The following is a 13,115-nucleotide window of genomic DNA, read 5'->3' as shown; positions in this document are numbered from 1 at the left end:
TTTTTTTCTCAAACATTTAAATAATGTTATGACATTATATTTATAAAAAAAAAATTTTGTCAAACGTCCCATCCATGATGTTCTCACAAAAATAGTCTGCTTTTAAGTTTTATAATTATAAAAGTTAAAATATTATTAATTTGAAAAATATATATCAATTATTTTTTACAATATTAGTTACAAATATATGATTATTAATTAATATATTTCAAGAAACAATGTGTTATTAAATAACTAATTTATCATTTATAAAGGCACATATTTTTTAATATTAATTTTAAATTTTTGATAATTTAATTAAACGAGCTGTGTAATTACAGTTGTGCAACCAAACAACACGCTTGTAATTACACTGTATTGCATTATGACAAATAAACAAATCGTTGTAATTACAATATTGTGTAATTACTAGGCTGTGTAATTACTACCCTAGTAATTACACCAATTCCAATTACCAGGTGGCTTTCGAAACAGACCCATAATGTTTATGCTAGGAAATTCTGAAAGATTATTGTAGAAGAGCAAAAATGTTTGGCATGAGTTTTTTTCTGGTATTTGGTAGAAGAGCGAAAAGTATTTTCGATTTTTTTTTTTTTTTTAAGAGAGGAGCAAAAATGTTTGGTATGAGTTTTTTTTTCTGGTAGTTGGTAGAAGAGCCAAAAAGTATTTTCCAGAAAAATATATTTATTAAGCATTGGTAATTTTATTAGCGAACTGAATAAAATTTTTGATGATTGTTTTGAGCATTAAAGATAATGATAACGTCTAAGTGTTACTTGAATAATTGTGACCGAAAAATGACTCTATATATAAGTCTTGAGTGAAGTCTTTTTCATTCACCCTTTTAAAAATATTTCGATTTTCTGACAACCAAACATCATAAAAATGATTTATTTTCTAGAAATTAAATGTTCAGGAAAGATTAGCTTCATCCTATTTTACCGTTAAACATAATAGTATGGGTTTGCGAAAAACTTTGGAGAATAGGATGCAAATTGTTTAAATAAATAGGATAGAACGTAAATCGCGAAAAAAAAAAAAAAAAAAACCACACTAAATCCTTTTCAACAATACAGGTACTAATGAAATATAACGTGTATACGTTTTTTCAAAGGCAGAAAAGCAATACGAACAATTGATCACCAACAAGAACAAAAATAATAGAAGTATTATAAAAAGAACTCCAAAATGCTTGAGATTAACTAAATTCAATTGACTACATCCAATATATTCTGCTTGCAACCATAGGCTAAACTCTAAAGTAAGTCTAATGTTTTTTTATTTAAATACTCTTAGTGCACTATAATTTTAATTTCCTATGTAAATATAAATATAGGCATAATAAATTGATAGACACTTAAACTTGACATCTACTGTCAGTTAAACACTCTTACTAACAAAATAATCATCTTGAAACTTCAACTCGTCTCCATTGTGTCAGTTGAACACTCCAACTTATAAAACATCATCTAGGCACCTCCAAAATTAATGTGTCATGTCAACGTCATGTATCCACGAGACACAATGGAGACTAGTTGAGGTGTCTAGATGTGCATTGTCAAAGTTAGAGTGTTTAGTTGCCAGTTGAGACTAAGTTAAGATGACTATCTGCCAGTTGAGACTAAGTTAAGATGACTATCTATGTATTATGTCATAAATTTAATAAGAAATGGGATGTTCCAGCTCTTCTTTTCTTCAAATTTGTAAGCAGCTAGTTGGTTGTTGTAGACCAGAAGCCTTTCCTCCAGCATTAACACATAAAACTTCAGCTGGCTGATCTTTATAACTAAGTTTCACGCCCAATAAGTTTATCCCTTCACATGGATTTGTTTTGCTACAGTCGAATTTCACTGCAACTTGTGTAGCCGATGTTCCGTGTACGTCCTGATACGTTATATCACTAACCTTGATGCCTGAACCCTGAAAAAAAAAGAAATTCACAACAAACGAAATGAAATTATAAGTAATTTATAAAAAATTGTCTGAGAGTATATGTGTGTGATTCTCTCTTTCTTTTTTGGGTTTGTGAAGTAGTATTTACCTGCTCAGGACAATTTTCATGATTAGGGCAGTAATTTTGATCTATGATGATGGGATTTTCAACATTATTCATGACTACATGTTGAAAAAGAATATTCCTAACGAAACCATTGCTAGGCCTTGCCCATGTTTTGACCCTCACACCATTCTGAGTCCCAGTAAATGTCGCTGTTTTAACTGTCACATTATCTACTCCTGGCTCTTGCATATCCCAACCTAAGCTCCCAATGCTGCACCAATACATAATATTAGTAATATATTTAATGGCCGCAACTTATATAAAAAAGGCGATCATTTTGTATCTTGATTCTATATAAGTCTACGAAACAATATACTTTGATTATCTAACATATAGGGTGTGTTTGGTATGAGGTTTTCTGGTATTCGGTTGGAGAGCAAAAAGTATTTTCCAGAAAAAAATATTTTTTAAAGATTGATAATATTATTGGCAAACTGAGTAAAGTTTTGATGAAATTTTTAGGTAATAATATTGTCTAGGTGTTAGTTAAAGTAGTGACATAAGTTAAGACTTGAAACATTTTTAAAGGAAAAATGACATTCCAATGAAAGTTGTTAGTGAAATCATTTCCCCATTTTGGGGAAATAAGTTTTCCCTTAGAAATATTTCTTGATAATCAGACACCAGAAAATGATTTATTTTCTAAAAATATATCCTGTCATTCGAAAACACATTTGCAATAATTATTAAGAGGTATTTTAAAAGACCTTATTCCGTGGCCAGGGCCGCAGGCGATGTTTTCGAGCCACAAATTGGAGTTGCCAGGACCAATTGAGATACAATCATCGCCAGTCCCAATTTGGGAATTCAAGATGGTAACATCGGACGATGACTGTAAATGAATTCCGTCGGTGTTGGGGCTGTTTCCGGGAGCTGAAACCTTCACTCCTTGTAACTTCACATTATTGCAGCCATCAAACAAAATGTGGAACATTTGGCTGTCTTGTGAAGTTAATCCACTTATTGCAACGTTGTTTGAGTTGTAAAAAGCTAATGTCTGCACGAAATGTTTTTGTATGGTAAGAATATATGTTAATCAAGAAAAGAGAACTTGTATGAAATATTATAGAAAGGAAATCTATGATTTGATTGTTCGGATATCGAGTATAGTTCCTTGCCTTTTATTACTGGAAAAAATGATTTTGTATTCTAGAATAACTTTAACTTACATATTAATAGAGGTAAGTGCTAAACAAATTTTCCGTTGTAACAAAGATTCCATTATAGCTAAGATTTACCCCACAGTTATACTACTTGATGAAAGGGAAGGGCGGGAAGAGAAAATTAAAAGCAATATTTTTTTCAACAGAATGCATATTTACTTAATTACCCTTCGGGGAAACCGGTCTTTAATTAAACTTGTTTATATGTTGAAACGAATAATAATATCAAGAGAAGTGAATGAAGAAACTAGGGTTATAAAGTTCAAAATGAGTGATTTTTCTACATGTACACATTTTAATTTTTGCTTGTATATATAACATAATTCAAATAGAAAGTATAGTTCAGTTGAAATATGAACTATGAGGTCTTCCAACAATATAAAACATGAATAATAGTATATCTAGAGGTGAATCCAGAATTTAGAATTATTAAGATCAGTTGAACCTGTCTTAGATCCACCACAACTCATTTCATTCAAGAATCTCATTTTTTTTCCAGGTTTAGCGAGAAGAAGAAGTGGAACATACCGTGGTTCCTTTAGGACAACCTTTTCCTGAATTTTTACATGCCCAAAGACCACTACCTTGACCATCTAGGGTTCCACCAACGATGGAAACTCCAGTAACTCTCTCGAATTTAATCCAATTCCCAGATTTACCAATAACATTATAATCAGAAGGAGCTACAAGTGTGCCTTCAATGTGTATAGTTATGGCATTACACTTGCATGTTTGACCATTGAAATATGCATTACCAAGAAGGTAAGTTCCCTTTGGCACGTAAATTGTGGCTGGGCTAGTAGATGCACATGCTGCAGTCCATGCACTAATGAAGGCTTTCGACGAATCGGATTTTCCAGCGGATTTGGCTCCATAGTTTAGGACATTGTACATGGAATCTGCAGCTATTGATAAGCTGAATAACAACATGATGAAAAGTGGGAAAAGAATAAAGAAATTTATTTTTCTCATCATGTTGAAATGAAGACAAGTATTGAGATAGGTTGAGTTGGGGATGTGCTGAGGAAATGGAGTATCAGAGAAGGTATTTATAAGGAAAGTGAGGAAAAAATTAAGCCGTAATTGGGTCAAGTTTACTGTTTTTGTCTTTAATAACGAACAAACAGAACCATATGGTATAACTTGGTAGCGTATCTTTTCCTACTTTAATTTCTTCTGATCTTTCCCTTTTTCATCATAAGGGGGTGAGGGGGTGGGGCGGTGGTGGGTTTTAAATTATTGTCAATGGTGGTAACGTAGTTTTATACTGTAAAATTCTGCCCACCCTTAGTATTTACACCATATATATATATATATATATATATATATATATATATATATATATATATATATATATATAACTCACTTAACCATGGTTAATAGCATGGGCGGAGCTGTGTCGGGAAAGAGGTTCAACCGAAACCCCATCATCGAAAAATTACAATGTATATATAAGGTTAATATCAGTTTTTAAGTGTATGTATTAGATGTTGAATCTGTTGGCTTCGTAGTGTATTTATTACATCATATTTTTTAATCTTATTAGTGAAAATCCTGGCCCCGCCACCGCTTAATAGATATTGTTCTCACCTAAATGTATAATTAATTGTTTAGGTCAAATTAACTGATTTTATAAACATTGGATGGAAGAAAATATTTACCTATGTGCATAAACTTATGTTTAATTGGTCAGTGGAGAATGAGGAACGTTTAGACGTAGGAAATTAGGAATAGAATACAACATGCTATGCAATCACGTGGCAAAAGATTTTGCCAATTGTTGGTTGACTCCATATTTTAAGGAGAAATGTGATAGAAAAAGGTTCTCAAATACATGGCCATTAATGTTGGGATTCGTATCCTAATTACCCTGGTAAAAATCAACTAAAGATCCTCTCGGGAAAAAAAAAATACTGCTAATTGTTTGACACTCTTTAAAGAGTATTCATCAATTAAGTAAATACTTACCCATATTTCATATTTATATAAAATCAATAAATATAAGATATTTATCTTTAATATAGATATTTATCAATTAACCATTAATAAGTTACATGAATTTTTATTTTACCTTTAACTGCGAGCTAATATTAAATTATTTGACTTTATGGAAACACTACTTACTTTAACTTTAACTACTAGCTAAAATCAAATAGTTGACTTGGTGCAATCACTAATTTAATGTTTTTACTTTAACCTTGACTACTGATATACGGTATATATTGTTCGGTGATCGTAATTGATAGCATCCAGCAATCTAATTTCGGAAAGGAAAGTGAATATTAACTAAATAATCAAAACGATAAGGGGCCGTTTGGTTTGGGTTAAAGGAGATTTAATCTCCACATAAAATCCATTATTAATTTAGACAATAATCAAAACAATAAGGGGCCGTTCGGTTGCTAGTTTTTGTTTCCTCATAAACAATACATACATAATTAATTTATGAAGGAATTTAGATATTATTTTATGCAGGGTATTACTGATGCATGAATTAAAATTCTAAAATGACAAAACCAATCGTCATAATAGTAAGAATATTTTTGAAGATTATTTAACAAGAGAAGTATTTTAAATTATATTTCCTACGTCCCAATTTAGGTGATGGTGTTTGACTGGACACAGATTTAATGAATGAAATTAAGACTTTCGAAACTTATGGTCTTAAATAACTCTAGATATTTGTGTGACTATAAAATCATCTCATTAATGGCAAAATGAGAAGTTTAGCGTTAAATTATTACTAAATATAAAAAGGTGTCATCTTCTTGGATTGACCCAAAAGGAAAGAACGTCAAACAAAATTGGGACGGGAGGGAGTACATTGTATACTAAAACTTGTTAGTATACTGTGTTCAAAAAAAATCAGTGCAGAAAAATGAGGCATTGCCTCTGTATTTATAGCCGCTACACATCCATGTTCAGAACAGGCATGGTGTTTGTTCAGAAAGACCCTGCCTTTTCTGAAAATAAGAGGTGACTGTTGGAAATTTTATAATTTCGTGAAAATCAAATAAAAAAACGAAAATGAAAATTAAATTTGGTCCAAAAAGATTATCAATCAAATCATTTGACTAAATCCAAAGCCGAAGCCGAGCTGAGTGACGTCAACGGCGTGAGGGGAGTCCCCCTTCTCAACACTTTATGAGCTAAAAAATGTGCTTCTACATATAAGCACACACATGTTACTTTCCACTACGACTGTGGGAGAAAAACCGCTTGGAAAAGTTACTTTTTCCAAATTTCATTTCCCTCCATTTCCTAATTCACACCATTTCATCTTTAAAGCCAACCATTTAATGGTCTTTAAAGCCCAACAACGCCCCACATGAATGGGGAATGACCATATTATGAAAACATGCATGAAAAACTGTGTGATTCGTAAGCAAGGATTAATTGTATCTGAATAAGTAGATTTCTCTTTGAACTTTCCGTAGTGAACATAGGTCGGATATACTTGATCAATCGATAGATTTGATATCTTTGAACCGTCAAGCTTTGGTGTATACCTAGACAGCCATGTCACACAATTAACCCTTTAACTGTCTTTGGTTCTTATTATTTTGTTCGTTTCAGCCATGAACACAACCTGGTTCATATACCTTGTATCATACTTAAAAAACAATGAGCCATGAACACAGCCATGAACAAAACTATTAAAAACCATGAACAAAATATCCACGAACACAACATATACCCCGTATCAAACTTAGAAACCATAAAAAAAATAAAAAAAAAATAATAAAAAAAAAAAACTTAATGCCCTATCCAGGTACTGAACACTGTCTCGTCACGAGAATGGACCAAAAAAGTTATTTTGACAATGTTGAACATCATCAATGACTTTGTTTGATCTCTTTGAACCTAAATCTTGGGATCTCCAGCCTTCTAGGTAGAGTTATAGCCACGATGACTTGTCCTCGGCTATAGTCCCATTCCCCTCAATGATCTTTCAAGTACTTCTCTAGATAGGCCTTTAGTTAGTGGATCCGACACATTATGTCTTGACTTTATGTAGTCAATTGTGATAATTCCACTAGAGAGTAGTTATCTAATGGTATTATGTCTTCGTCGTATATGACGATACTTTTCGTTATACATAACGCTCCTTGCCATTCCTATTGCCGCTTGGCTATCACAATGTATGCATATAGGAGCCAAAGGCTTGGGCCAAAATGGAATGTCTTCTAAGAAATTTCAGAGTCATTCAGCTTCTTCACCAGATTTGTTTAAAGCTATGAAATCAGACTCCATTGTAGAGCAGGCGATACATGTCTGTTTGGATGATTTTCAAGACGCTGCTCCTCCACCAATAAACGTATCCACTTGTGGATTTAGTTTAAGTTGATCCAGTGATCCAATTTGCATCACTATGAACTTGAATAAATTAGGATACTTATTGTAATTCAAAGAAAATTTTTGAGCATGTTTAAAATACCTCCAAAATTCATTTCGTTGCCATCCAATTATTTTGGTTGGGATTACTTGTGTAATGACTCAGTTTACTGATAGCACAAGCAATATCTGATCGTGTGCAGTTCATGATGTACATCAAACTTCCTAACACTATGGCATAATCCAATTGAGAATGACTTTCACCTTTATTCTTAGCAAGAGCAAGGTTCACATCAATTTGTGTCATTGCAACTTTAAAGTCAAAATACTTGGACTTTTCAAGTACAGTTTGGGTATAGTAAGATTGAGACAATGCTAGACCTTGAGGAGTCTTATGGATCTTAATTCCCAAAATTAAATCAGCAACTCATAAGTATTTCATATCAAACTTACTAGCAAGCATGTGCTTAGTAGCATTTATGTTAGCAATGTCATTACTCATTATCAACATAGCATCCACGTATAAACAAGTAATGAAGACTTGATTTGGAGTATTATTAATGTAAATACATTTGTCACACTCATTTATCTTGAATCCATTTGACCAACATCGTATGTCAAATTTCGCATGCCATTGTTTGGATGCATGTTTTAGTCCGTAAAGAGACTCAACAAGTCAACACACCTTCTTGTCTTTTTCGAGAACTACAACCATTTAGGTTATTTCATGTAGATTTATTCCTCCAAATCTCCATTTAAGAAGGTTGTTTACGCATTCATTTGATGGAAAAGACTGTACACTGCGGCTAACGCTATTAACACCCCAAATAGATGTAATCCTCATTACCGGCCAATATGTATCAAAGTAACTAAGACCTTCGTTTTCTAAACCCTTTGACAACAAGTCTTTCCTTATATTTATCAATAGTGCCATCATTATTCATTTTCCTTTTGAAGATCCACTTGGAACCTAGAGGTTTGTTTCTTGGAGGAAGATCAACCAATTCCCACGTATGGTTGTTAAATATGAATTCTATCTCACTATTGATTGCCTCTTCCAAAAATTTAGCTTCTGATGAAGACATAGCTTCATTGAACGTTTGAGGCTCATTTTCCAACAAAAATGTTAGAAAATCTGGTCAAAAAGAAGTAGATGTCCTTTGACGTTTGCCACGTCTTGAATTTTCCTTATCATGAACATCTTCCTTTGTTTCTTCGTGAGGTCGCTTAGATCTGTCACGACTCAACCGGAGGGCCATGACGGGTACCCGAAACTAGCCTACCGAGCACTGCCTAGCATACTTCTTCTAAGCTTATCTTAGTGGACCACATGTCTATCTCGTAATCACATAAACTGAGCAGACACAAATTCTCAAAATGAAACCCTGTTCACATGATAATCATCAACTTCGCCTCGTATATACATGCACAAGCCCACAAGGCTACAAAAAAATTGATATACGATATACGCTAGGGAGGTCATGAAACTTCTGACTATCCACACATGTCTATGAGCCTCTATCTAGAGTGCTAGAAATATATACACAAAAGAAGTAGTGGAGTTGCTCCTGAAAATCTGCTAATGAAGCTCCTAAGTGTCCGATCCGTCTCCTTGTCTACCTACGGGCATGAACGCAACATCCACAAGCAAGAGGATGTCAGTACGAATAATGTACTGAGTATGTAAAGCATGAACAACAATAGAAAAAATATATAAGAAGCAGGAGTTAAGAGATAACATGTATACCTGATTGCCTCTTAAGGCGGATATCATGCATGCTTAACTTATCTCTTCAAATTGTCGCCCATACATATTTATAGTATATTGCTGTGAAACGTACAATCCGATCCATGTATATATATTTATAATAGTGCCGAGAAACGTACGACCCGATCCATATATATGTATATAATAGTGCCGAGGAACGTACGGCCCGATCCATATATATTTATATAATAGACCGAGGAACGTACGACCCGATCCATACATATTATATAATAGTGCCGAGGAACGTACGGCCCAATCCATATATATTTGTATAATAGTGCCGAGGAACGTACGACCCGATCCATATATATTTACATAATAGTGCTGAGGAGCGTACGACCCGATCCATATATATTTACATAATAGTGCCGAGGAACGTACGGCCCGATCTATATATATTTACATAATAGTGCGGAGGAACGTAAGGCCCGATCCATAGATATTTATATAATAGTGCCGAGGAACGTACGAACCGATCCATATATATTTATATAATAGTGCTGAGGAACGTACGGCCTGATCCATATATATTTATATAATAGTACCGAGGAACGTACGGCCCGATCCATGTATATTTATATAATAGTGATAGCCTGAATGGGAGCCCAAATAAGATGCTACTACTATATCAGAGTGATGTAAGTTCGGTAACCTCCGATGTGTCATTATGGAATCATCACCATCACTATATTCTTGAAGGAACAACTATCATGAGGTGAGATCAACAATAATGAATAAAATTTGTAATCACGTGACAAGCTCAATAGTATCATGAAAACATTAAGAACTTTAAGCTTTGGCTTCTCTAGAATGGAAATCATCATTATTATTCTATCTCACTTTGCTGGAACCATAGCATAAGATAAGGCCGATTATAATGAATGAAATCAAGAATCATATGGTAAGCTCAATCATATCATGAGATCATCTCAACTTTAGACTTTGGTATCGCTAAACATGGAGTCTTCATAAGCGTCTTGAGAATTAATGATCTTTAGCATTTCTAGGAGTATGGGTAACATGGGTAGCATATATGGGATCGTAACATAGGAATCATGCCTTTTGAAAGAAAGAGTTAGCCTTACATACCTTGCCGTCTTCTTAACGACTAAACATTTTCCTCTAAAGCTCGCAACTCTACATTCAAGAGAATTCATACTAAAGTTAGGTCATTGAAACCATGCTTAAGTTCAAACTAGAGCAACTAAGGGCTAATGGGATTTGGGCAAAGATTTCCCCTATTCCATCAACTTCCACCATTTTACAAAACAGCTCCCAAACAACATTAACAACATCCATAGTATCATAATTAAGGAATTATATTCAATTCCATCTCAAATTCATCCAAAATCCTCTTTTCAAATTCATCCCTAGTCATCTTCTTCACCTCAACATCTATGGCTTCTCTACTTTAGATTTCCTTCTTAATAAGAGCTACTAAACCTTTATATCACTTAAACATAAGAATAGGATGAAGAACATACCTTGAAGTAGTAGAATTTCACCTTACTCAACTCTCTTTCCAAGACCAATTTCACCACAACCTTGAAAGGAAGCAAGAACCATCACTCTCCATGGATTTACCTTGAGGTTTTGATGTTGATTCTCTCTTTGGATGATATGGTAAGGTGTGGAGTGATTCAGATCCTTCAAGAACTCTTTGGAAGACTCTAGAGAAGTGGGGAAATAAGTGTGGAAGGTTGGAAATGAGGTTGGGGTCCTTTGCTATTTAAAAAGGTGGAAAAATCACCCCCCGACCCTAATGTGCGATGAGTATGCGGCCTTGCACACTCAATGTGCGTTCGCACACTGCCCCTGCATCTCCCGATTTTGCGAAATTGCGTTCTTTTCGACTCGTTTGACCTCCAATCCTTATGGGACCTTCTTGGCACTTGTCTAAAACTTCATTAACCATCTAAGGGGCTCTATATCTCTGCCTTAAAGTTATGCTAAGCAATGCATAGCTCAAATGATACGAAATTTCCCAAAACATGCCTCAACCTTAACTTTCTCCGACGAACTTACTTCTTTTGCTTCAAATGCCTTTGGAATCTTAAGGTATACTCGTAAAATCATCAAATATCCTTCTTAAACTTATAAAGGATTCATGTTCACTTTAGGATTATGCTAGTCTATTCTTAATGCAAGCGACACAAAATTCCAAGGCGTAACATTCCTCCCCCCTTAAGAACATTCGTCCTCGAATAACTCATAAAGATTCTGTAGAAAATTCGCCAGAGTTTCCCCTGTAACTGTACCACTATGATCCTACCACAACAGCCCAAAATATACAATGCCTCCCAGGGCTACAACAATAATAACAATATTGGCCACACACGACCAATAAATTATCAAAAGAAGCATTACATACCTGAGAACAATGATGTCTCTGCCTGAACCTCTTCTAGGGGTAGAAATAAATGCGGATACCTGGACTTCACATCTTCCTCTGCTTCCCAAGTCATTTCCTCTCTGTTATTGATTCTCCACAACACTTTAACTGAGGTTACGTCTTTGGTTCGGAGTCTCCGAACTTGCCTATCTAGAATAGCAATAGGTACTTCTTCATAGGACAATTTATCATAGAACTTGGACATTATCTACAGGCACAATTTTGGAAGGATCTCTAATGCACTTGCGAAGCATTGACACATGAAAAACTGAGTGGACTAACTCCAAGTTTGAAGGTAGATCTAACTCATAAGCCACTCGGCCTACTTTACGCACGATTTTGTAAGGTCCAATATAATGAGGACTAAGATTTACCTCCTTACCAAATCTCATTACACCTTTCATCAGCGACACTTTCAAGAATACCCAACCATTAACTTTGAATTCCAAGTCTAGTCGATGATTGTCCACATAAGATTTCTGATGACTTTGGGCTGTCAATAACCGGTCTCGGATAAGCTTGATCTTTTCGACCGCTTGCTGGAACAATTCTGGGCCTATTAGCTTTGTCTCCCCTACTTCGAACCATCCAATTGGATCTGCACTTTCTCCCATATAAAGTTTCGTATGGAGTCATTTGAATGTTAGAGTGATATCTGTTGTTATATGAAAGTTCAATGGGTGGCAAATGATCATCCCAGTTACCTCCAAAGTCTAATACACATGCCTACAACATATCTTCGAGGGTCTAAATGGTGCGCTCTGCTTGCCCATCAGTCTGTGGATAAAACGCTGTGCTAAGCCTCACCTGAGTTCCCAAACTCTCTTGAAAGGGCTTCCAGAAATTAGCTGTAAATCGTGCTCCTCTCTCCGTAATGATGGATACTGGGACACCATGAAGTTGTACTATCTCTTTGAGATACAACTTTGTATAATCTTCTGCTGAGTACGTAGTTCTAACCCGTAGAAAATGAGCTGACTTTGTAAGTCTATCCAGAACTGCCCTTATAGGATTTACACTGGGAACGAGGAAAGCCTGTAATAAAGTCCATGTTAATCACTTTCCATTTTCAAGTTGGAATTTCTATAGCCAGCAACAATCCTCCAAGCTTCTGATGCTCAATTTTCACCTGTTGACAATTAGGGCATTGAGCTACAAACTCTCTATATCTTTCTTCATTTCGTCCCACCAATATATGGACTTGAGATCATGGTACATCCCTGTCGCCCCTGAGAACTCCATCTGCAGACATCTCAAATGGTGACTTTTTCTTCTGAGGAAGTGTATCTCTGAAGTGAATTAATATGGGGTCCTCATATTGGCGTTCCTTCACTCTACTACAAAAGATAAAATAGCTGAATTCGGAAAGGTAACTCCCGTATTGCCTGTGTCCATCAA

The 13,115-nt window shown here is 34.8% G+C and overlaps 1 protein-coding gene across 1 annotated transcript; it reads right to left on the bottom strand.

Moving 5' to 3' along the window:
- Window positions 1–1,652: 1,652 nt before the first annotated feature.
- LOC132044582 (polygalacturonase-like) lies at window positions 1,653–4,198 on the bottom strand. Its single transcript, XM_059435078.1, has 4 exons — window positions 3,751–4,198; window positions 2,767–3,056; window positions 2,042–2,270; window positions 1,653–1,920 (listed from the first exon to the last, which is right to left on the bottom strand). The coding sequence occupies exons 1-4, from the start codon at window positions 4,195–4,197 to the stop codon at window positions 1,696–1,698; spliced, it is 1,191 nt and encodes a 396-aa protein (XP_059291061.1). The 5' UTR covers window position 4,198; the 3' UTR covers window positions 1,653–1,695.
- Between the last annotated feature and the right edge of the window lie 8,917 nt (window positions 4,199–13,115).

The sequence above is a fragment of the Lycium ferocissimum genome, unplaced genomic scaffold (assembly GCF_029784015.1).
Source record: "Lycium ferocissimum isolate CSIRO_LF1 unplaced genomic scaffold, AGI_CSIRO_Lferr_CH_V1 ctg4939, whole genome shotgun sequence".
Taxonomy (NCBI): domain Eukaryota; kingdom Viridiplantae; phylum Streptophyta; class Magnoliopsida; order Solanales; family Solanaceae; genus Lycium; species Lycium ferocissimum.
This window is presented reverse-complemented; position numbering and strand designations above follow the sequence as displayed.

Coding starts and splice junctions, on each gene's coding strand:
- LOC132044582 (XM_059435078.1), bottom strand. CDS start 4,197: ATGATGAGAAAAATAAATTTCTTTATTCTTTTCCCACTTTTCATCATG. Junction 2,271..2,766: donor GGCCCTGGCCACGGAATAAG/GTCTTTTAAAAT, acceptor GTATTGGTGCAG/CATTGGGAGCTTAGGTTGGG. Junction 1,921..2,041: donor ATGAAAATTGTCCTGAGCAG/GTAAATACTACT, acceptor TTTTTTTTTCAG/GGTTCAGGCATCAAGGTTAG.